Genomic DNA, 25,846 nt, shown 5'->3' on the forward strand with positions numbered 1-25,846 from the left:
GGTGTTCGGAGAGACTTTTTAATACGTTTGATTCACAACAAAGGCCAAAAAATGGAATGAATATATTCGTTTTATATAGTTTAAAATACAGCTTCTACTACCCAAACAGTGCCTGACACATATTAGTAAAAACATTAAATGATATCTCAAAAATATATTACTCACAGGGACTATTAATCTGCAGAAAAAAACAATTTAACTTTGTTACCACAATGGACGTTCAATTAGTTTTGATTTTTGTAGTCTTTAGTTTTCCAGGTCAAAGGTCAAAGACAGCAGCGAATCCCGACCCAGCTGGACTCCCCCGCTGGTCCATGTCTGCAGGACTCGGTGAGACCTGCTGGCCCCCGATGACGAGAACAAAATCATTGTCTCGCTGATCTTGTTGACATATTATTTAGATATCAATGTCATATAGGGTCCTATATTGTCATACATTTACTTCAAGTGTACTTTGCTGATAATTAAATTGTTTTCCTACCTTCATCCAAAGAGTTTCCTGGAACCTGGGGACACAAGTGCACACACTCTCATAGTGTAAACACCATTTTGCTTGAATTAAGTGAAAAACCCCATTTTGACTTGGACTGCAGCTCCAGCCTGTGAACGCTTCCCTTCCTTCCCCCCCGATGAAGCCTCCCTCCCACTCACTGATCGCACGTTTGGTCCAGAAAGACCTCACACTGTTAAGTGATCCCTCCGCTCTCTGCTGCACTATTAAACCACGCAAAATCCCTGTCCTTCCACCTGTAGCCACCTGTAGCCACCTGTGGACCCCCCCCTGCCTCCCTTTATCCGCCCACCCCTCTCCCTGGAAGCCAGAATGCCACTCCTTAACTTCCAAGGCCCATTACTGGCCATTACCCCGGGAACTCAAGAGGCTCCTTTAAAGGAGAGCGCCCTCGGGGGCTCTACTGACTTGGGAGGGGTCGTCCTCGGTTACACGGTTTGGTCGCAGGGTATTACCCCCATTTCACCGTGGCGACGAGGCACACCCATCCTCACTGCGCCCATCGTTCTGAGTAGAGACCTAACACAGCTGTGTCACTTTGAGGGACTTTGCTGCAGGTATTTTTTACTCAAACTTGGACCAAAAGCTAGGCCTTCAACAGGTTTTTACATTTTTCTATTAAGATTCGACACTCAATGATTTTTGAAATTAAACTAGTGGTTTTCTATCGTTTTAGAGTCATTGTGTGACTCCATCTCTTTTAGTAATTTTCTTTTCACACATTTCTTTCTTTCTTATGCAATGGATCATCGTTTGTGATTATTCACTTAGGTGTGGAACTCTTTAGATTAGTTCAATTAAATTGGGTATTTCCTTCAAGGCGACACAGTTTTCTACAGTAAGTACAAGAAAGTGTCCACAATACATACAGTGAACATTGGGTTTAGATTATTTAGACATGTGTGAGAACATGGACACAAAAGGCACTTCTTTGAGGTTACATAAAGGAAAATGTATAATATTTGGATTCTGGACTGTTTTGGATACTTGGCTGTATTTATTGTACAAACTGTTTGAACCCCCAAATAAGTTTAGTCATTCAAAAGCTGTTGTATATGTGAGCTGGATCTGTTCTTCTTCTTCTCTTCTAGCCCAGTAGCCAACACACACACACACAGACAAAAAGCCCAGGCCACAACTTGTATATGATAATAACTAATAATGGTCCCAGCAATAATAAACACACACAGATTGTGTTTTACCGGAAAAAGCCGAGACTATTTCTTTTTAGGTTTTTGTTTTTTTTGTAATTTAGGCAATCAAAAACAAAATTACTTTAATTGTAATTATAATAAATGAACATTTTGTTGTTTGAGGTGATTTGAACCCTTACACAACTTAATTACAAGCACAAATATTTATGTTCAGCAATGATATCTTTTGTTGGCATTCGAGTGCAAACATCTGATTCGCTTTAAGTAGTTTGGCTCCTTCAAAGAGTTTCAGCAGGAAATGACTCAAAACACCGAGACATGGAGATACACACAAGTCAGACTTCTCTGGAGTCATTTTCCCATCTTTCGGCACTTTTAGCTGGACTAATATTATTTCCAGCTGTCACGTGGCTCAGACCCGCATCGCTCCAGGTCAAACATCCAAATGGTTCCACCACCTGGTCAACGGTGACTACTGCAGTTTAAAGGCAAACACATTAAGGAGAATTCACAGAATTGGCAAATGAGTGCCACCTAGCGGATTCATGGCATCATTACCGAGCTGATGCTCACTGCAACACGCACGACACAAAGAAAGCACCACAAATGAGGAACAATTGGCTAAAAATGAACATGATCTCATTGACTGCAAGCTAAACCAAACAACGTCATTTAATAGATGAGTTTGCAATACAAAACATCTGTGCAAAAATGTTCAGACAAAATACAAAGACAAGGCCTCTCTTGGTCAAAAGGATAAGCATGTGAACCCTCTTTAAATAGGTGCACTGTTATTGAAATATACATTTACTTGGAAGAAAAAAGGCACAACCATGTTTTTGTTTTTTTGCAAAATGCAAAGATACCGAGACTTGATTAAGATTCACAGTCTTGTGTACAAGTGGTTTTGCACTGCTATATAATACACATAAATGCTGACATGTTGAATGAAGGTCAAGTGTACAAACTGTCAAGGTAGCTTGATTTGCTTCAGAGGAACACAAAAGATAAAAGAGACAAAATACAGCAATGAAATAAAAACTCAATTAACTTAACATGAGTCAAATAACCTTGGACTAGATTTGACAAGAGGAACAAAACATGCTCTGTTGATCAGAGTTAGTTTGAATAAATTATCCCGGGGTTAACTTAATTTGCTTTTTATTCTGCAGTGAATTGGAGCAGCTACTTTTGTCGTAGTAAAATTAGGTAGTGTAAATGTTTATATGGGACATTAACAAAAAAAAAAAGAAAAGAATACAGTCTCATCTATCTACATTCCACAAATGTCAACTCAAAAACGTGTGTTTGGTTTGTCCATGCAGCCGACGGATAGAGTGATAAGAAAAGTGCAACACGTACAGTCTGGGACGCTTTTACAACCATTCAAGACAGATGATTGACTCCTACACGGAAGGTACCGGAGGAGGCAACTAAGGTCGCGAAAAGCGGCTGGTTACTCTGTTCAAGCTGAGAGGAAGGTATAAATGTAAGCACTTCAAAGATACTATTTGTAGGCTGATGTGACTGATTTTTGTAATTCTCTACAAAGAGCCTGACTTTTTTTTTTTTTTTTTATTGTCCTGAAAGGGCATTTTTGAACACAGGCGCCGAAAAACAGAAAAGGACAAAGACATAAAAGACAAGCCCTGTGAATGAAATTCCTTCAAAATCTAAATCAAATCAAACTCTCGGATACAGTAAAATTGTTGTAATGTTTTAGCTTTACATCGCTGACGGTGCTTTTATCCCAGCCCCGCGACGGGAAGCTGTGCAGGACCTGTAGGAGATCAACTTTTAATGTTAGACGCCATGTCCGATGTACGTTAATTGTCCCATCTGAAGCCCACTTCCTGGTTGCTCTCCGTTTACTGACATCCAAACAAAAAGCAGACAGGCCTGCGTCCACGTGGCGATAGTGTGAGATGCTGAGGCTGCACAAGAATCATCCAATCACCTCGGTCACTTTGTGAATATGCAACGTGCCGGGATGCTCTGGCCAACTTACCACCTGCGTCTGTTTTAGCTGTAAGTCCAGATGCTTTGATGGGTGGCCCGTCACCTGCCTTCAACACGTGAGACCCGAGAGGCTGTGTTGATGTACATGTGAGCATGTTCGATGTTGCTCTTCCCAGTGAAGGCTCCTCAAATGGTTGTCATCGCTGTTCCCTTAGCGGATGGCTGGGGCATCACTCGCTAAATGCTAAAAAAAAAAAAAAAAAAAGCGTAAAAGGTCCAGGTGAGAGTTTCCTTCACATCCTGCATCAAACAGTCCAGTAACTCCGTTGTTGACGCAGGAACCTTCTGCTTCGTAGGATGGACTTCACTTTTCAAAATCTATTCCTTAATAAAAAAAAAAAGTTCTTGAATATATATCTTTGATTTCCGCTCATTCTTTCAGGACGTATGTACCGTATTTACAAAAGAGGTTAAAATAATAAAACACGACGTTTTCAAACCATGGCGGTGAGCAGACATGCTTCTAAACAACGAGGCATTACAAATCAGACAGCTGTGCCTATACTCGTGCAGCTGTGGCAGTGTTTCTTGCACAGTCAAAATGTGCCTCCATGTCCCTGGGGTGGAAAACGTCGGACTGGGCCCCCCCCCGTGTTAGAGGCTGAACGTCTCAGATGCGGGTCCCCCGGGGCACAAAGGGTCTCCCTACAGGTCCGCGGTGATGACCGAGTCGTTGTACATTAGCCCGTCGGAATCGGCGGCGAGCAGCGCCTTTTGCGACGCGTGGTCCAGTTGTCCCACCCCCTTCTGGCCGACCTGTCCGTACACCTGAACCGCCCCCCCGCTGACCCCCGGCATGATGCAGTGGGAGAGCAGCGGCGTGTTGGCGTCGTGGTTGGAGCCCGTGGTGGAATGCACTCCGCTCACGTGACCCGTGCTGGTGGAGCCGCTGGCGCTGCTGGGCGAGCGGCTCTTGGGGGGGGGCAGGTGGTGCTGCAGCACCCTGGTCGGCTGGGCCGGTGGAAAGTGGGCGGGAAAGGCCGCGTACCCCGGCGGGATCGGGTACCCGTTGACGGGGATGAAGCGCTGGTGGGTTTGCGTCACGGCCATGGGGGTCCAGCCCTGGATAGGGCCCATCTGGCCCGGGGAGGGGATGGCCTGGGCCGGGTAGAGGTACCCCGCAGCCGCCGCGGCGGCGGCGGCAGCCGCGTAGCGGGGGTTGCTGAGGTTGCTCACGGGGCTGGCGCTCAGCGAGGTGGTCTGGGTGGTGGCGTTGCCTCCGCCACCCGAGGGAGTGCTGGAGCTGGCGTGCGAGGACAGCCCCTCCCATGCTCGCAGCCGCAGGTGGATGTCCTTGAAGCGCGTTCGCCGCGTCGGCCCCTCCTGCCAGCATTCCGTCATCAGACCGTAAAACCTGAGAGACATCGGAGGAAGGCAGTTGGTCGGAAAATTGTGAGAAGTTCTGACTGATTAAACTCCGCCCACTCTGACACGGAGCCTTGCACGAGTGGTGACACGCGTGCACTAGCGCATAGCAATATAGACTCAAACGTACCTCGGGGGACAGTCCTCGGGGCAGGGCAGCAGCTGCCTCTTTCTCACCATCTCCATCACCTCCTGGTTGGAGAAGCCGTAGTAGGGCTGCAGACCGTAGCTGAAGATCTCCCACAGCACGACTCCAAAGGACCAGATGTCAGAGTCTGAGGTGAACTTGCCGTATGCGATGGCCTCTGGGGGCATCCAGCGGATGGGCAGCAGAGCTTTGGGCTGCAGGCAGTAGTAGTCCGAGGAGTAGATCGCTCTGGAGAGACCAAGGTCTGAGATCTTGATGTGGAGCTGTTCGCCTACTAGAATGTTCCGAGCGGCGAGGTCTTTATGGGTGTAACAGTGGCTGGCCAAGTACTCCATGCCAGCTGCCACCTAGGTTTTATTTAGCAAAAAGAAAACAATCATCAAAGGAGGAAGTAGCTATGAAAAACAAAGCAGGGCGGGCCGGGAAACACCGTAGCAAGGAACCTCAGCTTTAATACCCCACCTGTATGGACATGTGCAGGAAGTCCCCGTGGTCCAGGCTGGACTTCACAGTACCGTCCTCATCACTGCTGCAGCCGACGTCGGAGTGCGGCGAACGCATGATGAGGAACTCGTGGAGGTCGCCCAGGGGCAGAAACTCAAAGAGCATGCAGACCGGCTGCTCCTGGATCACCACGCCCAGGAGGCACACCACGTGTGGGTGCTGCAGCTCCGTCAGCACAGCGGCCTCCTGTCGGCGGGGACACAAAAGACATGGGTCCACTGCTTTCGACACGCTCATCAGAGCCACCGTAACCGAGTCTGCTTATTGAGGCCTTGAAAGGTGGCCATGAGAAGGGTTCTTTTTTTTTGTGTTTTTAAAAAGACGTTTTGGTGTTTTCGCTTTAAAAGGCTGGCGGTCCAGGTGTCGATCTCTGTATATTGAAAGGGAGGTTTTTTTACAAGTCATCTGTTTCAATGCTTCTTTAAAACTAAATGTATCTGGATATTCACGGTTTATTTTTGGAATTATGAAAAAAAGGGATACTTGACGGCATACAGTCGGCCATCGCCCACCACGTTTACCTTCTGTGGAAATATAGCAAGTCATGCTTCAAGTCTTGTGGCAATAGAGATGTTTCCAATGGGAAAGCAGTCCCTTGAATTCTAAAACAGTATTTAAGAGTATTTTAGCTCCACGTCCTCACAAAATTACCAGTTAAAAGCGTGCGACTATTTCAAGGTTTTAGAGTTTCTGCAGATGTTACACAGGGAGGATTTTCGTAACTGTCTCCCACCAATAGTACACATTTATCAAGGTTTCAGCTTTTTTTAAGCTTCGGAGGGAGGAATCTCTTGCGTACCTGCTGGAAGTCGACCCACTGTTGGGGATTGGAAATATCCTTCAGGGTCTTGATGGCCACCAGCTGTGCCTGGTCCATGCCCGGCAGATACAGGTGACCCTTGTAGATCTTCCCTAAAGTGCACTCCCCGAGCTCCTCCATGAAACGCACAGCCGACAGGGGAAGCTCTTTGGCTTTACTCTGCGGAGAGAAGAAGAGGAGGCCACCAAGAAAAAAAACACAAGTGAGATCGCTGGGAAGAGAGATCTGAATCACAGAAACAATGAGATCATTGTTTTCTTGTACTTTTTCCTCACCATTATCCTTGAAAGGAAAGTGGGAAATGTTGAGTTTAAATCGAGGGCTGCTAAATGGATGCAGGCAAACTGCCTGATACACGTTGTAAGAAAAAGAATTAACGTGTGGCCTTAATCATATTGAATCCATTACATCAGCTCCTAATGACCCCCGTCAAGGTTTTAGAGAGCAATGTGGGAAAATTGCTTAAATTTAGCTGACGGGTTCACAGCTTTTAGAGAGACTAGTTAAACAGAAAAGGAGCGTCTGTCTAAGCGAGGATCAATTGTAGTGCTTTATTCTTAACATTTTCTACTTCTGTACCATTATGGTTTTCACGGGTGAACAATCCTTCAAAATTTTAGAATTTAATTTAGAATGAGCATCTCGTATCTAAATAAAAAGCAGATCCTCATCACGGATATAAATCCACAGTCAAGATAGTAATAGAATAATAATGAAGTCCATTATCATTATTATTATGTGAGTGTGCGCGCAGAAAGTTATTCACCTCATTTTGTATGGTTGTTTCAGAGAGAGAGTTGTGTGTGTGTGTGTGTGTGTGTGTGTGGAGCTGTACTAAAAGATAAAAGGTGAGGCGATGTTGGCAGATTTTCAAATTCCAGGAACCATGAGATGGATAATGAAATTCCTCAGTGAGCAGAAGAGCAACGCACAGTCCTGTATGAGCTCTGAGGGGGGTGGTGTGTGTGCGTGTGTGCGCGTGTGCGTGTGTGTTTGGCGGCTTACTGATGTTATGAGAAGCACAGATGTTTTTAGTTACAGGTCTGTTTCACCCCTTCTTTTCTCCCCACACCCAAACCCTCAGATCCTCCTCACACCACCACAGTGTTCTCTGTGCGTGTGTGCGTGCGTGTGCGTGTGTGTGTGTGTGTGTGTGTGTGTCTGAAGGGATTGTCAGGGGCAATGGCCCTTGTGTGACCCGGCATCAAAGCCTGCTGGCTTGAAGCTTAACCAAAAACAATGTTGTAGATAAGAAGGGTAGCGTTAATACGGCAGGATTTGAGTTTTTGACACTCATCAAGAAGTTTTTTATTTAAGAAGGTGTAAATCAAGTCCTCATTTACCCGAATTGTCTCATAGGAGTATTAAGCTGCCATCAGTTGCATGTGCTGGGAAAGGAGGTTGTAACTGCACCTAATTTGAATTCTAAATGGATTGTTATATGCAATCCGATATATGCAGGACGTATTTCAGGGCCTTGTTTTCAGAGGACCATTTCAAATTCACTGTATAATTCCATAACTGCACGGTTGTCACTCTAAAAAACCTTCTTTGATCTCACGTTTTTTCCGTGGCCGTCACAAAAAGCACAGTGAGAAGAGCCAGAGCCAGACGCCATTGCCCCATAGCATAAAAATAAAATTTTTAATATGAGTGGCTTCTGACGCGTCTGTGTCATTCTGCAGATGGTAACGTTACACACATTACCTTGAGCCTCAGCTCGGCTTCACACAAACAGACACGCTGTCTGGATAATCCCACCAACCTCACCACCACAAAAAAAAAAATGATGTGGAAAAAGATAAACAGACATGGCATGAATGAGAAATGTGATACGGATCCTTAATGCGAGCTACGTGTTGGCTGGCAGAGCAGGAGCTCCATGAGCTGCACTACAAAGGGGGTCTGTGACACAGAGGGGGGGGATGAAGGAGAGAGTGAAGGGAGGGGGGGGCGGGGGGGGGAGAGATATGGAGGGAGAGACAGAAGTGGAGCAACAAAGAGAGATGGATGGAGTGGGAGGGAGGGATGTGGAAAAGAAAAGAGACACAGTGAGAGAGAAATATACGGAGGGAGAGAGCTGCAGCCAAACATTCCTGGAGCCGCAGAGCTCTGCAGATGGAGATCTGAGCCTGAGACAGGTAGTTCTCTCCCTCACACACACACACACACGCACACACACACACACACACACACATCCGCATGCTGAGACGTATCCCGGTTGGCACACGGACGAGCTGTGCCAGTGTTTTTTAATTTTTTTTATTCCTTCCGTCAGCTCTCACTTAAGAAGAACGTAAGAAGAAAAACGCAGCAAAAGAGCACTGAAGTGGATTCACTCTGGAGAGTGCGTGAGTGTGTGTAATATACACTCACCGGCCACTTTATTAGGTACCCCATGCTAGTAACGGGTTGGACCCCCTTTTGCCTTCAGAACTGCCTCAATTCTTCGTGGCATAGATTCAACAAGGTGCTGGAAGCATTCCTCAGGGAGTTTGGTCCATGTTGACATGATGGCATCACACAGTTGCCGCAGATTTGTCGGCTGCACATCCATGATGCGAATCTCCCGTTCCACCACATCCCAAAGATGCTCTATTGGATTGAGATCTGGTGATTGTGGAGGCCATTTGAGGACAGCGAACTCATTGTCATGTTCAAGAAACCAGTCTGAGATGATTCCAGCTTTATGACATGGCGCATTATCCTGCTGAAAGTAGACATCAGAAGTTGGGTACATTGTGGTCATAAAGGGATGGACATGGTCAGCAACAATACTCAGGTAGGCTGTGGCGTTGCAACGATGCTCAATTGGTACCAAGGGGCCCAAAGAGCGCCAAGAAAATATTCCCCACACCATGACACCACCACCACCAGCCTGAACCGTTGATACAAGGCAGGATGGATCCATGCTTTCATGTTGTAGACGCCAAATTCTGACCCTACCATCCGAATGTCGCAGCAGAAATCGAGACTCATCAGACCAGGCAACGTTTTTCCAATCTTCTATTGTCCAATTTCGATGAGCTTGTGCAAATTGTAGCCTCAGTTTCCTGTTCTTAGCTGAAAGGAGTGGCACCCGGTGTGGTCTTCTGCTGCTGTAGCCCATCTGCCTCAAAGTTGGACGTACTGTGCGTTCAGAGATGCTCTTATGCCCACCTTGGTTGTAACGGGTGGTAATTTGAGTCACTGTTGCCCTTCTATCAGCTCGAACCAGTCTGGCCATTCTCCTCTGACCTCTGGCATCAACAAGGCATTTCCGCCCACAGAACTGCCGCTCACTGGATGTTTTTTCTTTTTCGGACCATTCTCTGTAAACCCTAGAGATGGTTGTGCGTGAAAATCCCAGTAGATTAGCAGTTTCTGAAATACTCAGACCAGCCCTTCTGGCACCAACAATCATGCCACGTTCAAAGTCACTCAAATCACCTTTCTTCCCCATACTGATGCTCGGTTTGAACTGCAGGAGATTGTCTTGACAATGTCTACATGCCTAAATGCACTGAGTTGCCGCCATGTGATTGGCTGCTTAGAAATTAAGTGTTAACGAGCAGTTGGACAGGTGTACCTAATAAAGTGGCCGGTGAGTGTATATATACACCACTTAATCTACCTTGGGCTTGTATGCCGTTGTGAGCATGGACATCTCGACGTTTTGTCCTCGGACCGGTTTGGGCTGGCGCGGGGCCGGGGGTCTCGGGGACTTCTGGTTGTTGCGGCACACGCAAATGAAGAAGAAGAGCAAGGCGATGGCTAACGGGATGGCCACACTGGGGACCAGGATGTACAGGATCTCCATGTTGCTGCCGCCAGACTTCTCTTTATGGTCTACAGGGACAGAGGGAGAGAGGGAGAGAGAGGGAGAGAGAGGGGGATCATATCAGATGTAACGCCTGTCGCAGGACTTGACAATACAGTGAAATAAAGATGCACGAGAGAGATGAAAGGCGGTTATAGTTTGATTTGATTGATGATTTAAAATGATTAATTGTTGAAATATGTGGGTTTGCTAGGGGATTTTATTTTAACTGTTCACTATTTTCTGAGCTGATAATTACAAAAAGAATAATTTGTTGAATATCGTGGCATACTAATACGAATATTGCCATTCTGAAAAGAATAGAGACGAAGCTGTGGGAAAAGAAAGAATTGAAAATGAAGCATAGCAGCGCCCACACAATAAAAGTCTTGAACGTGTATATTGTTCTAACAGTATATAGATTAAACGCGGCCCCGCGCCTTACCACAGACGGGTATGTCACAGAGCTCCATGCGGACGCCCTCGTCCAGCGTGAGGCACCAGGGGGCCTCCAGCTTGTTGCCGGGGTTGCGGCAGTACGAGTGTCCGCCGTTCAGCTCGGCGTAGCGGACGGCCAGGTAGGTGTGGCTGTGCGGGTACTGAGAGTTCCACGGCTGACACTGGCGGCCCGACTTGGTCGCGCTGACCGTCCCTCTGTAGTCCGTCCCGCTGTTGTTGAAGCACTTGTGATCTAAAAGGGGAGGAAGGCGTGGACCAGGCTCATCACTCAGCTCACAGGAGTATTGGGTGTTTCCAGGGTTCGGCGGATTGTTGCAACTAAACAAGTTGTACGAGTTTTATTCATTGAGGTTCATTAATTTTGAAAATTAACTTCAGAGGATTCAAATGTTGTATGCCTGAAATAAGATAAACTTGCTCGATTTCCTTTATCTGTTAGAGAGAATCATTCATCTTTTATTTTTATTGCTAGCATTAAAACAGTATCACATTGTAAATAATACAAGAGCAGCAAGCGTTAAAAATACTGACAGAAGGTCAATGTGAATCTATTTATATTTATATCTATTTTGTAGACCGTGCTGACGTTTGACTTCAGGAAAGGAAATTTATTATTTTTTAATTATTATTATTTTGATAATTATTAGAAAAATTTGATTTCTATTTATTATTTACATACTTATTTGCTGCTGAATCTAAACATCTTTAGAATTTAGACAGTTTGTCAGAAAAAAACAACACATTTGCCTGCATCTCTTTGCTGTGGGAAGTTGAGATGGATTCTCTCTTTACTCTTTAACACTAAATGATTATCAAACACTGAAAACAATGATCTGCAAATTAATCCACAATGAAAAGCTTCATTGGCCGCCATTGTCCAACCATTTCCCTGGAGTTGTTTCTTATTATACAAACATATCACGACGGTGACCCTTGCTGAGCTCCAGTCACAGAAGCAATGAGCCATGCAGGCGGCGGCTCACTCTTGTTGATGGGCTCGGCCATGGGGATGCCGATCCTCAGGCAGTTGGCGGCCTCCGGGCTGTCGAAGGCGGCCAGGTCCTCGCAGTTGGGCAGCTTCAGCCTCTTCAGGATGAGGGGGTTTGAGCGGGCGATGATGTACTCCGTCTTGCACAGGTCGTTCTCCAGGATCTCGCACTCGTCCTTGCACAGGTCCCGAGGCTTGTCGCTCCCAGAGCTTCGGTCACAGGTCGGGAAGGCAAAGTGGCAGAGGGAAGGGATGGCGAACTGGGAGCAGCGGTCAGACAAGTGGTTGGACGACCCGATCATGGTGAACGCCGCTGTGAGCAAAGGGGAGACAGAATTAGAATTAGATCTCAAACAACAGCAGTTTGGTGTCAGAATTCTTCCATGAAATGAGAGTCTGTGTGAAGATTTGAGTCGTTTTTTTTAAAAGATAAAAGACCAGAGAATGATTTATTCCTTCATTGTTTTTTTTTGTTGTAATCATGAACAAAAGATAAAAAGTTTAAGAGCATTCCCACGCTCACATTGCATCTAACTCCAAAGCGTCCGCACACGGGAAGGATCAAAGGGGGCGACTGACAAAGAGAGCTGTAGCTGTAAATGTATGATTCATAGTTACACTGTGCACTTATTGCAAACACATGCTTTTCAGTAAAGCATCTTTGTAGCGGGGAGGGGGGGGGGGGTGTGAAGGAGAAGACAAGCGAATAAAAAGTGGATAACTGAAGTTGGCAGTTACCCAAACGCTCCTCCAGCACATGTTGCTTGGCGAAAAAAGAAGAAGATCAGTGAAAGTTGTATTCAGTTCAAGATGGTGAACGGCTCCCGAATGCTGAGGTTCGGGGCACGAAAGGTACGATTAACCGCCCTATAGTGGGCTCAACAACCCTGTGGCATAATTCATCTTAATCAGCACTCGCCCTTGATGTTTTAAGTCAGTGAGTTCAGGAACACCCTTTCGCCCCCCCCCCCCGAGCTGTTGATTGGAGACTCTGACAGCTTGACGGATTCGATCAATAACGCAGTGATTAAAACCGACCTGCGAGGACATTTGCACACGAACACACTAAACTACAAACACAGTAAGAAACGCTATGTGGGCCATGTGTGACCCTGCAGAACTTCCTCTGAACTCCACCAGCGACGTCCTGTTTTCCTTCTGCGGCGCGCTGTGTTCATCAATGTTCATCAATGTTCATCATTCTAAACAGACCTCGTTGGCAGAAGGTTGCATGAGATCCAGTGTGTTACACATTCTGATTGTTTTATCCTTTATAAAACGTTTGTACGGCTTTGCTGACCTTCAATGTGAAAGTATATGTTTGTAGCTGGATGTGTTGATCTGTGTGTTATCACAAAGCTCCAATAGCAGGAAGTGTATTTATGAATGAATGCCATCTACTGCAAAGGTACAAATATATTTAGATATTTCTTGAGATTCTCATGTGTAAGAAGCCAAAATAAATGTTTCCCGTTTCTCACCTGTGATCTGGGTCTCGATCTCGCCCTGCATCTGAAACGAGTCGACGAAGATGCTGCGGTTCCCAATGAAGCGGGCGCAGGCTATTCCTCTGTACGGCTGGCAGAACCCTTCTTCGTCAAAATCCTCCCTAAGACATTCAGAAACACATCGTGGATCAGTTCAAAGATTGCTAATAGATATCTCAGCGGATCAAATACAAACAGGTAAAAGGAAGTGGGCTTTCGCAGAGTTACACGTTCTAAAATATACTGTAATACATTTAAACTCCACTAGAGGGTAGTCTAGGCTTGAATCTTACACAAAACCAAGTTGTTGCACTTAAGTGGACGGAGAAGGCTGATTCTTGTTGTTGGATCTAAACCAAGACAGAGGTCTCCGTTTGCTTGGCTAAAGATAAATCATATTCAACTCAAAGGCTGAGATCTGAAACACACACACACACACACACAAAGAACCATCCCAATTCACAACACAGATGTAATCCGCATTCGGAATTAATGTTTGACTTTATTTCTGTTTATGGCAGAGAGATGTCATCATGAGGTCTAATCTGAAACACATGTGTGAAGAGAGAAAAAGAGAAAGAGAGAGAGAGAGAGAGAGGTTGACATTCATGATGCCTTCATCTTTACCTCTTTTTTTTTTTAAATCCACTTATCGCCCCCAATCTCTTGTTTTGCCCTCTCTCACCTCCCTCATTTCATACACTCACTGACACGCACACGTGCACACAGTCACAGCCCATGCTGGTGTGCTAGCGGGCCATTCGCTTAGTGTGAGATCACAGTGTCATGTGCTTTGGATTGTGCCATATGGGGACTTAAAAGACGAGACACAACCACAAGCTATGGCAGAGTGCAGGACACACACACACACACACACACACACACACACACACACAGAAGCAGCATAATGTAGCTATTGAGTGATTGAAAGTACATATCCAGACACTAGTGTTCGAGTGATGACGGAATCACTTTGTTACTGACCAGACCGGCGATGCATTAAAACATCGAATGGTCTACAACAAAAGTTGGAAGGACGTTTTCTAAACCTAAACACACGCACACACACACACACACACACACCATCGGAATGCCACAGGTGTGTAAGTTTGGTGTGAGTACAGGGTCATTGGGTTCCCTTTCTTTGAGGAGTGTTAAGTGACTGAAGGGCCAAGGTCAGCTCTCTCTCTCTACCCCCATTTGCACAGATCTAAATGGGCTTTCCAGACGTTGACACACACACACACACACACACACACACACACACACACACAAACACTCAAGCGCACGCCCACAGCAGTGGTTTGCATACTGCTGATTCTATGGAGATATGGTAAAATTACATTTACAATTTATTACAGGTTTATTGTTGCAGTCTGTAATTTCCTACTAAAAAGTGGAAATCAGAAGTAATGAGTTGATGTTGCGGTGGGCCTGCAGACGGCTTAGCACCCCTTCATAAAGCCACAAACTGCATCCTCAGATATTTCCCTTCCTCATCCTCTTCCTCTCTTTAGGTAACACGTCTGGCATTAAAGCTGTTCGAGTCACTGTCACTGTAAAAAGACTAGTTGAATGATTTGAGGGGTTGATGACTCATCGGACTGCAACTAGATGGAACGTAACAAACGGGGATATGAAAAAGGCTGTTTAGAGCATGTAAGAAAACACACACACACACACACAGAGGAAACAAAAGTGAGGTGCTGGAGTGTGTCCAGGCAGCTGGGAGGTTAGTTTGGTTGTGCGTCACAGTGGATGGTGGACACACACACATCCACCCAAGCATCAAGCCACACACAGACAAGTAAATGACAAGGGAGCGCAGACGCTCCGCCACAATGCAGCCGGGTCCCTGAGAGCAAAACTACTGCTGCAGTCAGAAACGGCTCAGCCCAAATCCAACATCGCCCCGGACTGCTCTCTGTGTTTTTCATTTCTTTCACTGGAAAGAGCGCCGTGTCTGAAAGGCACATCAAAATGTCCCGTCCAGTGCAGCGGCAAAGACCCCGACGTCCAGGAAAGCCACATCTACAATAACCTAATCTCCGTGAGACATCTGCGATGTCTTCTGTAAATCTTTTCCAGAGTTTGGTCTTTGTGTATGCATTTGCTTCGGTGTGTTTGTGTGTGTAAGCTATCCGAGGCAGGGGGAGAGCCATGTGCCGTTGCTATTTGGGTAAACAGCGGATGGCTGTTCGGGCCTTTTCTTTTTTACACACCAACGCCGTCTGTGTAATGTTTTATAATAGTTTACTAGAAGAAGAGGGTTCTACCCTCTTTAGTTTTATATATATATATATATAATCCAGATCCTAACAGAAAGGCAAACTTCACTATAGAACCAAAACAAGGTATGGAGGACATTGATTTATTGTCCAATTACATATGTGCTGCTAACCTCGTTATTTATTCAGAGAAGGGCCTGTTGAACAGCCATGCGATTTTTCCAGTACCCGCCCTGATTCATGGTTGCATACATTCACATCTGGGAGGGCGCCGGTACAGTTTGAGACAGAACGGAGCTCCACTGCTGGAGACTCCTTCAATGCCAGCTGTTTCTTAAGAGATGAAAGAGAGATAAAAATAAAAAAAAGGTGTGCAGAGAAAAGGTGAAATATAAACAGCTTTTATGGGAAACTTCCCGATTTGGCAGGCAACATTTATGCAACTGCCAAATTATAGAAGAGCTATAAAAGATGTTCCTTTGACTCCTGTGGTGTCCGATGAATATGGTAGATAAAGATAAATACAAATATTTAAAAAAAAGTCAAATAGTACAGTATATTTACCCAAGTGATTCAGCCCTAGAGCTTAAAACTCACATTAAAAAGTACAAATACTAATTTGCATATGGTTTTGATATGCATATGCATTTGTTGAGACCATAGCAAGAACATGTGTGATCTTTCTTATCCGTGGAAACCCCCCCCTCACCCCCCCGCTGGAAGAACACAATGATTTGACATTGGCAAGATAGCATGATCTAATCGATTGAAATGATCGAGAGCACTTGTACAGATCGTTTCTGTATATGCATGTAGACTGTTGGGCGTCTGTGTTTCAGAGATTCTCAGATACAAATGCTGAATATTCAAACTTATTGCCTTTAACAAACGTGGAACATTTGCTGCAGTAAATGCTCTGTTCTGTATTCAAAAGTAAATTAACAGTTTATACTGATTTGTTTTACATCTTCAGGCCTCCTGCGTGTAAAAACTGTGGTGTCTCTTATCGAGACGCTGAGGGCCGCGATGACGGGTGTGTGTTGAGTTTTGGGGGGGTTAAGGGGATGTGAAATCCAATGCTCTTTGTTGGAGGGGAAATAGAAAGGAAGGGATTTGAGGGGCGGTTCACGATGACATTTTAGATGTCAGGCTTGTGTTTGCAGGAGCTGCTCTGGGTGCTGAGTGAAGAGGAGACGAGCCGCTTGCAGCATGGAGCCACAGCTGTTGGAGCCCCATCGGCTTATTGTATTGTTCGTTAATGTCCCAATATACATAATACATATGTTTTATCTGGTTCAAGGGCAACCGGATGAAAATGAGTGAGTGTATACTATCTTATAGACGTGATGTAAATATAATGTGAATTAGTATATTGAAAACAGTGCAATGTTGGTAATATATATACTGAGATCTTGCCACTGCCAACAATAACTAGTTCAGGAATGGAAAGGTTGGACTCTTTATACTGGTGTCCGTTCATAGACACTGCAGCTCATAATATTACACGAGAATTGTAGAACGCATGTGTGGCTGCAGTGTATAGTGATCCCTCGCTGACAGACAGCCAACATGGCCACCAGAGGCTGAGGTTGCCTGGGGTCTGTGGCTGGCGGCGGCCCGTGACCACACTGGGAACGGAGAGAGCGAGGGAGGGCAACCAGGGGCTGCTGGAGGATACAATGGAGAAAGCACGAGCCCTCATGGGTCCTCGTGTTACGACTTCTCACCGACTGCAACAATAAAGGCTTCTGTCAGCGAGGAGGACGGAGGGATTCAGAGCGTGTACCGGTGGAGGAGGACGGGAAATAAGAGACATAAGAAATGATGCGGAGAGGACATCAGGGCTGTATTCAGTTGGTAGGTTTTTCTCCCCATTTTGAATAGATGTTTTCCTTCTTTTTGGACTCGGTCTGTATTCCTGTCATTATTCCTGAGTAGGACGCTTTTGGCCTTTGTTCAGGTTGAAGCAAGGGGCTGCACTGGTGTGTTGATTTTGCTTAAGTTACATGTCCATGAGCATCGGTAACCTACAACACGAACACAGCGAGAGGCTGCATTTGACACTGCGTTATTGTGCTTGGTGGACGCACAGAGCGCAAACCCGTGGTTTTTTTTGTGGGGAAGTAACGCTTCCAGGTGCCAGTGAGGCGATGCAATTAGGATCGCCATGTGCTGAAACACACCTGCGCACACTTGAAAGGCCAGCGCCGTCGCCACCATGACACCAGTCCCCTACCGCCATCTCTGCAGATGCCTCAAATGCAGCTGTTGTGTGTATTTCAAACAAGATCAAGATTTGGATGAAATACTTTTGATTTGAGGTAGAAACTAAACATTTATTAGCTGCGATTTGTCACATTTGACTAAATGAAGATTGGACGCATGCCTTCCAGCTATACAGATCACGCTGGTGCTGCAGCATTTGTATTGTCAGGTCAGTTTTAACTAAAGGGTTAACACATCCGCGGTGATTCAACATGCGGGGAAGGACCCTGCATCAGTCACTCTTCACAATGCTTCTAACCCCATGAAGTCACTTCCTCGACTTCGAGACTGTGAGGCATTAAAAGTCCAAGAAGGGGGAGGGTTTGGGGAGTGGAGGTGTCAATCAGCCTGTCAATTAGCAGTATAGGAGGGCGATATGTCTCCTCAAGCCCAACATAAACCCAGTGGTGTTTGGACAGACCCACACACACACACACACACACACAAGGAAAATAGAGTTTACGCAGAAAAATCCATTACCATGTAGTTTGACTAATAACTGACCCACGAGAGGTCCATGAGAACAAGACACACTCAGCGAAGATCTCGCAAAAAACAGCAAAAGGAAAATTAAAGTTGGTCCATAGAGAAGAGGGAGAGACACATTAAGGTTTGAGAGATAATTAAGGAAAATAATGAGACGGAGGACTGGAAATAGTTAGAAGATTGAGGCCTCCGGTTTAACTGCTGCAGAACAATGCAGAATCTGTGTGTGTGAGCGAAATAACAGTATGAAGACAAATTACTTGATCAAGTCCATGAAGCTCACATCAATAAGAACAATATTTTTCATTTCTAGCATCGACAAAGGAGTCACACGAGTACAACAGCTCATGTTCTACTTTCATTTCAGTTGTTTTCTGCCTGCAGCAGTGGCTAAACTAACCACTGTCCTGGTTTTCTTGTTAGCATTCCTTCATTTGACTCCAGGCGTCCTCAAAAAGGCCTGTGTGGAAATAATAATAACAGGAAAAGCACCGAAGAAAGAACATGACAAGGAGATAGCCGAGAGCGAAGCTACTAACCCCTGACACACACACACACACACACACACACACACACACACACACACACACACACACACACACACACACACACACACACACACACACACACACACACACACACACACACACACACACACACTTTCCTGCATGATTCACGACTTATTGCATCCTAGATCACAGATCACAGATCCCAACGCACAAAGGCAGACACTTGAAAACGACAGGAGGACACATGTTTTGGCTGACTGGCTACTGAGGGTGTTTAAGGGACAAGAACGCACACGTTTGAACGCCAGAGCGGCTTCTGAGGAAAGAGGAACAAACCTTGATGAGAGCGATTAAGAATCACTAAAGCCATGTTTTGCGGGGAAAAGAAAAACACTTTTGCACAATGGAGCTCATAAATAATCTTTCTTTACACACTCTGCGGTAAAAGGTGTCGGTGGAATGGAATAAAAAAAAAAAAGGGGGGGGCTGAACAGGAATAGTAACACACATCTGTCAAATCAGTCTTCGGCCCAATTGATCCATTTTTGGTTGCGTAATTGTTCCATTGACGTGATAATGACTTCCACACAAGGCTTCCTAGTGTTCCTCTGCTTGTCGTGTCACTACAGTTATTGGCCTCTCTGCCTACATACAGAACCTGCATTTGACATTGAGGCATATTGGCAAAAATAAGAGAGGCCGCCGCTTAATGCAGCTGACCCAAACGAGGCGGGCTAAAGGAATGTGGGCACAAACAGGCATTTTGATGGATCGCACTAAATACTCCTGCTTTCCCAAACACGGGAGAGACGCCGTGGCTCCGGATCTTCCCATAAAAACATAATTTACAGGTTCCTGCGCTCTTAAAAACAAATGGGACTAACCAGCACATTATTGAGTCGCTATAAAAGGCCTGACATACATGCTCAGAGTTGTCACCCATATTTACAACATGTTCCACGTGTGTGTTTCTGCTATATCCGCTCCTCTGTGTTACTACTGCACGTTGATTAAAAGAAGAAAAAAAATGGGGATGGGATGAAAAACCTATGATACAGCCATTATTATATGATACTGGTGAGGTGTTATATGTGGGAAATGATGACGGCGATTTAATGATTAAATCTGTCGTTGGCTTAAAACAGTTCTGTTAATTCGGTTTAGTTTTAACTGGAGTTCATTTTACTGGACTGTCATAGCTATTGCATTCATTTGTATGTTACTGTATGTGTCTTTGTGATAATATCCCACAGTTATTTTTTAATCCATAGGTAAAGCTTCATTGAATTTCTAAAAGAGGTTGGAGCGACATATTAAATTGGCGGTTTTACCACCGGTCAGCAGTGAAACTATTTGCATGGGATTAAGAAGGGCTTCCGTTAACAACACAACATCAAACTACATTCATCCTGTTAAGCTCTACAAAGTGTAAAATATCCCCTCGCTCAGGCTTGCAGAATACGAGTCCCAGCTGCAAACAAAAACCTCTTTTTATACCCCGAAATACTCGAGGTGCACTGTGCTTCCCTCTGTTTCCCTCACACACTCCAACGCCACGACTGAGGGCAAAGAAAGAACACTTTCAGTGCGTACTTGTCTCCATAAATGTTTTTTTTTCTGTGCAGGAGTGTGTGCATATGTGTGTTCATGGGAGGTAAAGGGCAAAGTTCAGGGTAACCCCACAAACCCCCATCTAGGCCTTGTAACCCTGAGGGAGAGAATGTGATTCTCTCTCACACACACACACACACACACACACACACACACACACACACACACACACACACACACACACACACACACACACACACACACACACACACACACACACACACACACACACACACTTTCTTACCAGGCCTGACCTTGACCAGACCTGCCAACAGCATCACCAACAGACAGACACAGGGGATTCTGGGAAACAGGAAACAGGAAGTGGGTCCGGTCCAAGGTGAGTGTGAGAGCCTCGTTCATAATGAGTCGTGCATGAAAGTCGCGGTGTGCGGTAACGTGCGTAAAGACGGACGTGCAGTCGTACTAACGCGTAATGTGAATTGCTTTAATGGTTAAAGTCGGCGGCGCGCGGTGCGTTCACATGTCCCTGTCTGGAGCCCTCTGACCTGGGCAGCATTTAGCAGCGCGGCATCCAGTTATGTGAGAGGGGGGGGGGCCGCGGCGGGAGCTCTGGTTTCAAACAGGGCTGGTGCCCTGGGACCTTTGCCGTGTCAAAGGGCCCGTCCCCGATGAGCCATATTAGGGCCCCCGATCCCCAATCAATCAGCACGGCGCTAAAAAGAATCCACAACAAGGCGGCAATTAAGAGCCAGCGAGGGCTTAACTAAACACGCGTGAGAGATAGGGTTTGTGGGAGTAACTGCGTGGGCAGTTCTTTCACTCTGTGCACAAGTGTACACATGTGCTCCATGTGTGTTGATAAAAGCCTTTTGGAGACAGAACAAGAAAAAGGAAAACCCCGGGCCACTCCGGACGTGTAGGGGAATAGAGGACAGTGGTGAATGAAGTCTCAGTGGGCCGTCGCTGGCTTCACTTTATTTGCGTATCACTGAACGTAAAGCACAGACAGAATGTAGTTTTAAGATAAAGATAAAAAGTTTCGCTAAATAGCAACTGGGGAATACTACAGTAGATCTGAAACTGTGGGTTAAGAAAGCTCCACTGATACACAGCCGGTTGTTGGCTGGTCCGAATACGGTCAGAAGTTGCAGGCCCCCCCCCCCACCCCCTGTTGGTCTGATACGGAGTGCTGAAGTCGATCAGTATGCGGTAAAGGAGTAGAGCGTCCATACAGTGAGTGGAACTGTCATCCCCTCGGCCTGAACGGGTGCGATGCTTGTGGTGTTGGAGAAAAATCACCGTCACTCCTGGCCGGCATGGGAGAACCACAGCTCTGTTGACACTGGCTCCGAGGTGAGGAGAAGTGGATCCAAAGTACAAAGTTCCTCAACACGAGTTCTCCGTCTGGCTCGAGGTGCCTATTGTGACCAAAAACAACACGCACTGCGCGGGCAGACTGAAGCAGGCCTGCAGAGAGAGACGAGACCTGCTTTTAAAGCGGCGTTGGTCTCTTCAAGAGCCCTCGAGCGGGAATTTTGGCGCTAAATTAATCTTTTGTGTCTAATGTCCGCTTGTGCACGGTAAGGACACACCAACGTGTGCCGACCAGCATGTGGCAAATATGGAGCTACAGCATGCTGTTGACTAGCCTGGTCTTTGTAGCATACAGACTGAAACATTGGGAATCAGTTACAAGAATTCTGCTCGAAAATTACAAATTGGCACCAAACCTTTATTTTGTTTATTATTGCACTTGTCGGAGGAACTGCAATAATTATGGAATATTAACGCCCGGTTATTTTCTAAATAAAAAGCAGGGGATTATAATTTGCGGATTTATTAGGAAGGATATGGTTGCGGAGCTAAAATGTAAATTTCAGAGGATGAAAGTGAAGGCGCAGGCTCAGGGAGCCGTGCCTGTGTGCTCCTTAAACTTAAGACAGATGTTCACTGTGCAGCTGACGCACCGATTGTTGTCTTACCCATTTGTGCAGAACTTGTGAATCTGGGCCATATCCCCCCCGAGCAATCATCTCAGTTAAGAGCGTGATGGGCGGTTTGAGTAAATGCTTTGACATGTTGTCACTTCACTGAGGATGCTGGATGTTTCGCCGATGTTTCCTAGATGAAAGTCCTTTACGGCGTCCTTTCATCCTCCAGCGCTCCCCGAACCCACCTATAGGGCATTCCCAGGCACTGTTGGTGGGATTAGAGTGACTTAATCAATCAGATGCTAATAGCGTGGACCATAAATGAGGTTTCGGGGCATCAATGACTCCAGAATGAGTACACACGTTTTCAGCGCCGGATCCCTTCCGAACAAGCTTTGGGATCAACACAGTGTCACGTCTTCGAGTCATTACACGTGACACAAACTACTTCCCAAAACTAATTTGTCAATCAACCGACGCACCGCTGCAGGCGAGGCACGCCGGCTGCAGTCATGTCAATACCCAGTCAAATCACTCCATGCTTTTGAACTCTGGGACGCTTGCAGTGTATAATTGGATCGCAGGTGGGTCGACGGCAGCGCGGACCTCAAGGTCCCCGTCACGTCGGCTCTGACCTCCATTTAATCTGTGTGTTGACAGCTGGCAAATTACAGAGAGATGCACGTGCAGATACACGCCATACACAGTGTGTGAAATAAGTATTCAACACTTCACATATATATTTAAACACACACAGGTTCCCGGAGAAATGAGTGTGTGTGTTTACACTGTTTCATAGTCAAACAGGCCTGATTAGAGGAATCGTTAGGTTACATCCAAACAGAATCTTAACTGACATATTAATTGCAAGCTTACAAAATGTAGATAAAGGTCTCACTGTACTGTGGTGCAGAAGCAGCCCGAGACACAACAATTAACAAACCAGCTCGTTCATGCGCATGTAATTGCCGGATTTACAGTCAGCAGTGGTTTGAGTTGACATGCAGGTAAAATATTGTTAAAATAAGTTACGTTCAAAAGAGTAAAATGAAGAGGACAACGGCAAAAGAACTTTTCCACCAAAGACTGTCAATCGGCGTCATACAAAAAGGTGATGAAGCAAACGACGTGACAAAGAAAATACTGCTGAGGGAGAATGGGTTCATTGTGTAACCGGTCTTCCTTATTTTCTAGGAGAAATCAGAGAGGCTCGGGGGAGGGAAAAGCAGAATTTTAAGAAAAAAAGAGCTATTTTTGTAACCGCTTTTTTTTTTTTTGCTAGTGCTGAGTGAAAAACGGTAGGGAAAGTTTTGAAATTTAAACAGCCTCGACAGTCACGGTGTAGCGGTATTAATCTTTTCATACGGGGAGAAAACCCCGTTTATTATAAACACAGACATAAGGATCAGCACTGCGCTAAAGTCTGTTTATCCATGCTGTCACACTAAAACACATGTATGCAGAATATCAACATTTAAAAAAGAAAGCATCATCCGATGAATTTCGGAAATAAAAGTTGAAAAAAAGTTGAAAATGATTTGTTATATATAAAATAATAAAATATATGTAAATATTATTGCTTTGATATTATATCTGAGGTTATACCACCGAAATGTCTATTTCAAATTAAGAGGAATTTCCATACATTGCAGTTGAGTCGTGCCTAACGTGTCTCTAATTAAACTATACCGATTCATTTTACTGGAGAAAATAAAAGTACTAAGTCAGAAAGAAAAGGCCGGTGATGAAGTGAGTGTGTGATTGTATCTCAGACAGTTCTAGGCTGCTCTGTCCAGGGCAGGACTCTGTTAGGAGTTATTGCCGCCCTCTGATCTGATCTGAACCCTCCCGTCGGCTCAACGCGGCGAATCACACCTGAACGCCGTCAAGCCAAAGAACCCGTGAAGGACAACACGCAGCGCCCGAGTGTTAATGGCACCACCCTCCCCCTGCCCTGCTAACACTGTTTTGCTTTCACTCCCTTCACTCGCCCGCCGACTCAGAGAGAGAGAGAGAGAGAGAGAGAGAGCGAGAGAGCGAGAGAGAGAGAGAGAGCGAGAGAGAGAGAGAGCGAGAGAGCGAGAGAGAGAGAGAGAGCGAGATAGAGAGAGAGAGAAACGGTGAAAGTTGGGGGGCTACTTTTGGCAGGCGTGACTTTTTTCCCCCCTCAGCCTGTGTTTATGCTGGCTCTATTAAAGCATCTCCAGAGAGGGTAGGAGGGTAGGAAGGTAGGAGGGTAGGAAGGGGAAACATGGAGGGGGAGCATGGGCACAGTGTGGAGGAGATGCACTGAACTCTCTCTATTTGGAGATAACCGACTGACTTCATTAACAATTCTAGATGCAGATTACTTTACAGGTGGACTTCAGTCAGACTCAACCCGAGGTGGGACTTGGCCTAGAGTGAGATTTGTAAGGAACAGCTCCGTCCCCTCGTGTTACCACATCGTGTCATTTCTACGCTTGTATGGATTTCACATACGAGTCTTGTGAACCTTAAAAAGGGGCTCGTAGGAGGATTTCTACCTTTTGCAAAAAGCCAGACTAGGATTTAAATATCCATCTCATCAATCTTCTTACATAACATGAATAAACATACTTACCTAAAAAACATTTCAAAAAGACGGCATAAGGCGGGCCTTTTATAGCCACCAACTACATATTTATTTATCACACAACATAGAAAATAAAAAGGAAATGATTACCTTTGAATAGAAAGCGGTGTCATTATAATGGTCAGAATCCACAGACCTCAAAGAATTTCCTGCTAGCTTATAATAAAAACTGGGAGTTGCCCTTATGGACTTGAGATCTTACTAATAAACCTCATGAATGGAGGCTTTAAAAAGGACATGCTTTTAAAGTCTGTAAAAAAGATCCGTGGATGGAAAACATGAACATCTGAAACTGTAAGAAGAGAAGGCCCGGATTGAAGCCTCCAACTCTCTCTTCTTCATTCACCAGTGTGTATTTATAGCCCATCTTCTTTCTGCTCTCAAGCCGCCACACGGGAAAACGAGCCGCCGCAGTCGTAGCTTAAACCCCGGGGCCGTCAGCCCTCCGTTCGCCTGCGGCTTCTCCGTCACACTTGACGACTTGACGTTCGCGTCATGCTGAGGTTCAACGAGGTGGGTGGCAAGAAATTCCCCCCCCCCCCCCCCCCCCCCAAATTTGTGAGTAATATTTGTGGTTAATTTCTCCCCAGAAAACTGAAGACATTGAGCTCTCAGTAAGGCTCTCTGCTCAATAAGGACGGTGTCGAGGAATATGGAGTATATTTCACTTGAACTGACAGGCTTGTGGACCAGATGTGCGTCAAAGATTTTGAGTCGACTTTGGGACGTTTGGACAGCTGCAGTGCGAGGTACGCGCTGGCAGGTCATCACACGTCACCATTAGGTGACCCTGTCTTCTTGACGGCCTGCCACTCCACTCCACTTTACAGCTAGTAAGTTGGCCGCAGCGCTAATGATGAGCAGCGGGGACAATCAGCCCACCGCCACAGGAGACGTCTAAATTGCATTCTGGTCTTCGATGGACCCAACTTACCTCATTTCAACGTGCAATGTGTAATTGAGTGAGTTCTGTGTCATCTTTGA

The 25,846-nt window shown here is 45.7% G+C and overlaps 1 protein-coding gene across 6 annotated transcripts in view; it reads right to left on the bottom strand.

Annotated features, from left to right (window-relative positions):
• Positions 1 to 2,307: 2,307 nt before the first annotated feature.
• Positions 2,308 to 25,846, bottom strand: part of ror1 (receptor tyrosine kinase-like orphan receptor 1) — a 93,647-nt gene continuing 70,108 nt past the window's right edge. For all 6 annotated transcript variants that reach the window (XM_062563265.1, XM_037470439.2, XM_037470438.2 and 3 more), the window contains 8 exons: positions 13,249 to 13,376; positions 11,763 to 12,080; positions 10,766 to 11,011; positions 10,135 to 10,349; positions 6,501 to 6,680; positions 5,660 to 5,887; positions 5,180 to 5,544; positions 2,308 to 5,038 (listed from right to left, as the gene is read on the bottom strand). In XM_062563265.1, coding sequence (XP_062419249.1) covers positions 4,330 to 5,038; positions 5,180 to 5,544; positions 5,660 to 5,887; positions 6,501 to 6,680; positions 10,135 to 10,349; positions 10,766 to 11,011; positions 11,763 to 12,080; positions 13,249 to 13,376 — 2,389 coding nt within the window. In that variant the 3' untranslated portion in view covers positions 2,308 to 4,329. The remainder of the gene's footprint in view (positions 5,039 to 5,179; positions 5,545 to 5,659; positions 5,888 to 6,500; positions 6,681 to 10,134; positions 10,350 to 10,765; positions 11,012 to 11,762; positions 12,081 to 13,248; positions 13,377 to 25,846) is intronic.

The sequence above is a fragment of the Pungitius pungitius genome, chromosome 7 (assembly GCF_949316345.1).
Source record: "Pungitius pungitius chromosome 7, fPunPun2.1, whole genome shotgun sequence".
Classification (NCBI taxonomy): domain Eukaryota; kingdom Metazoa; phylum Chordata; class Actinopteri; order Perciformes; family Gasterosteidae; genus Pungitius; species Pungitius pungitius.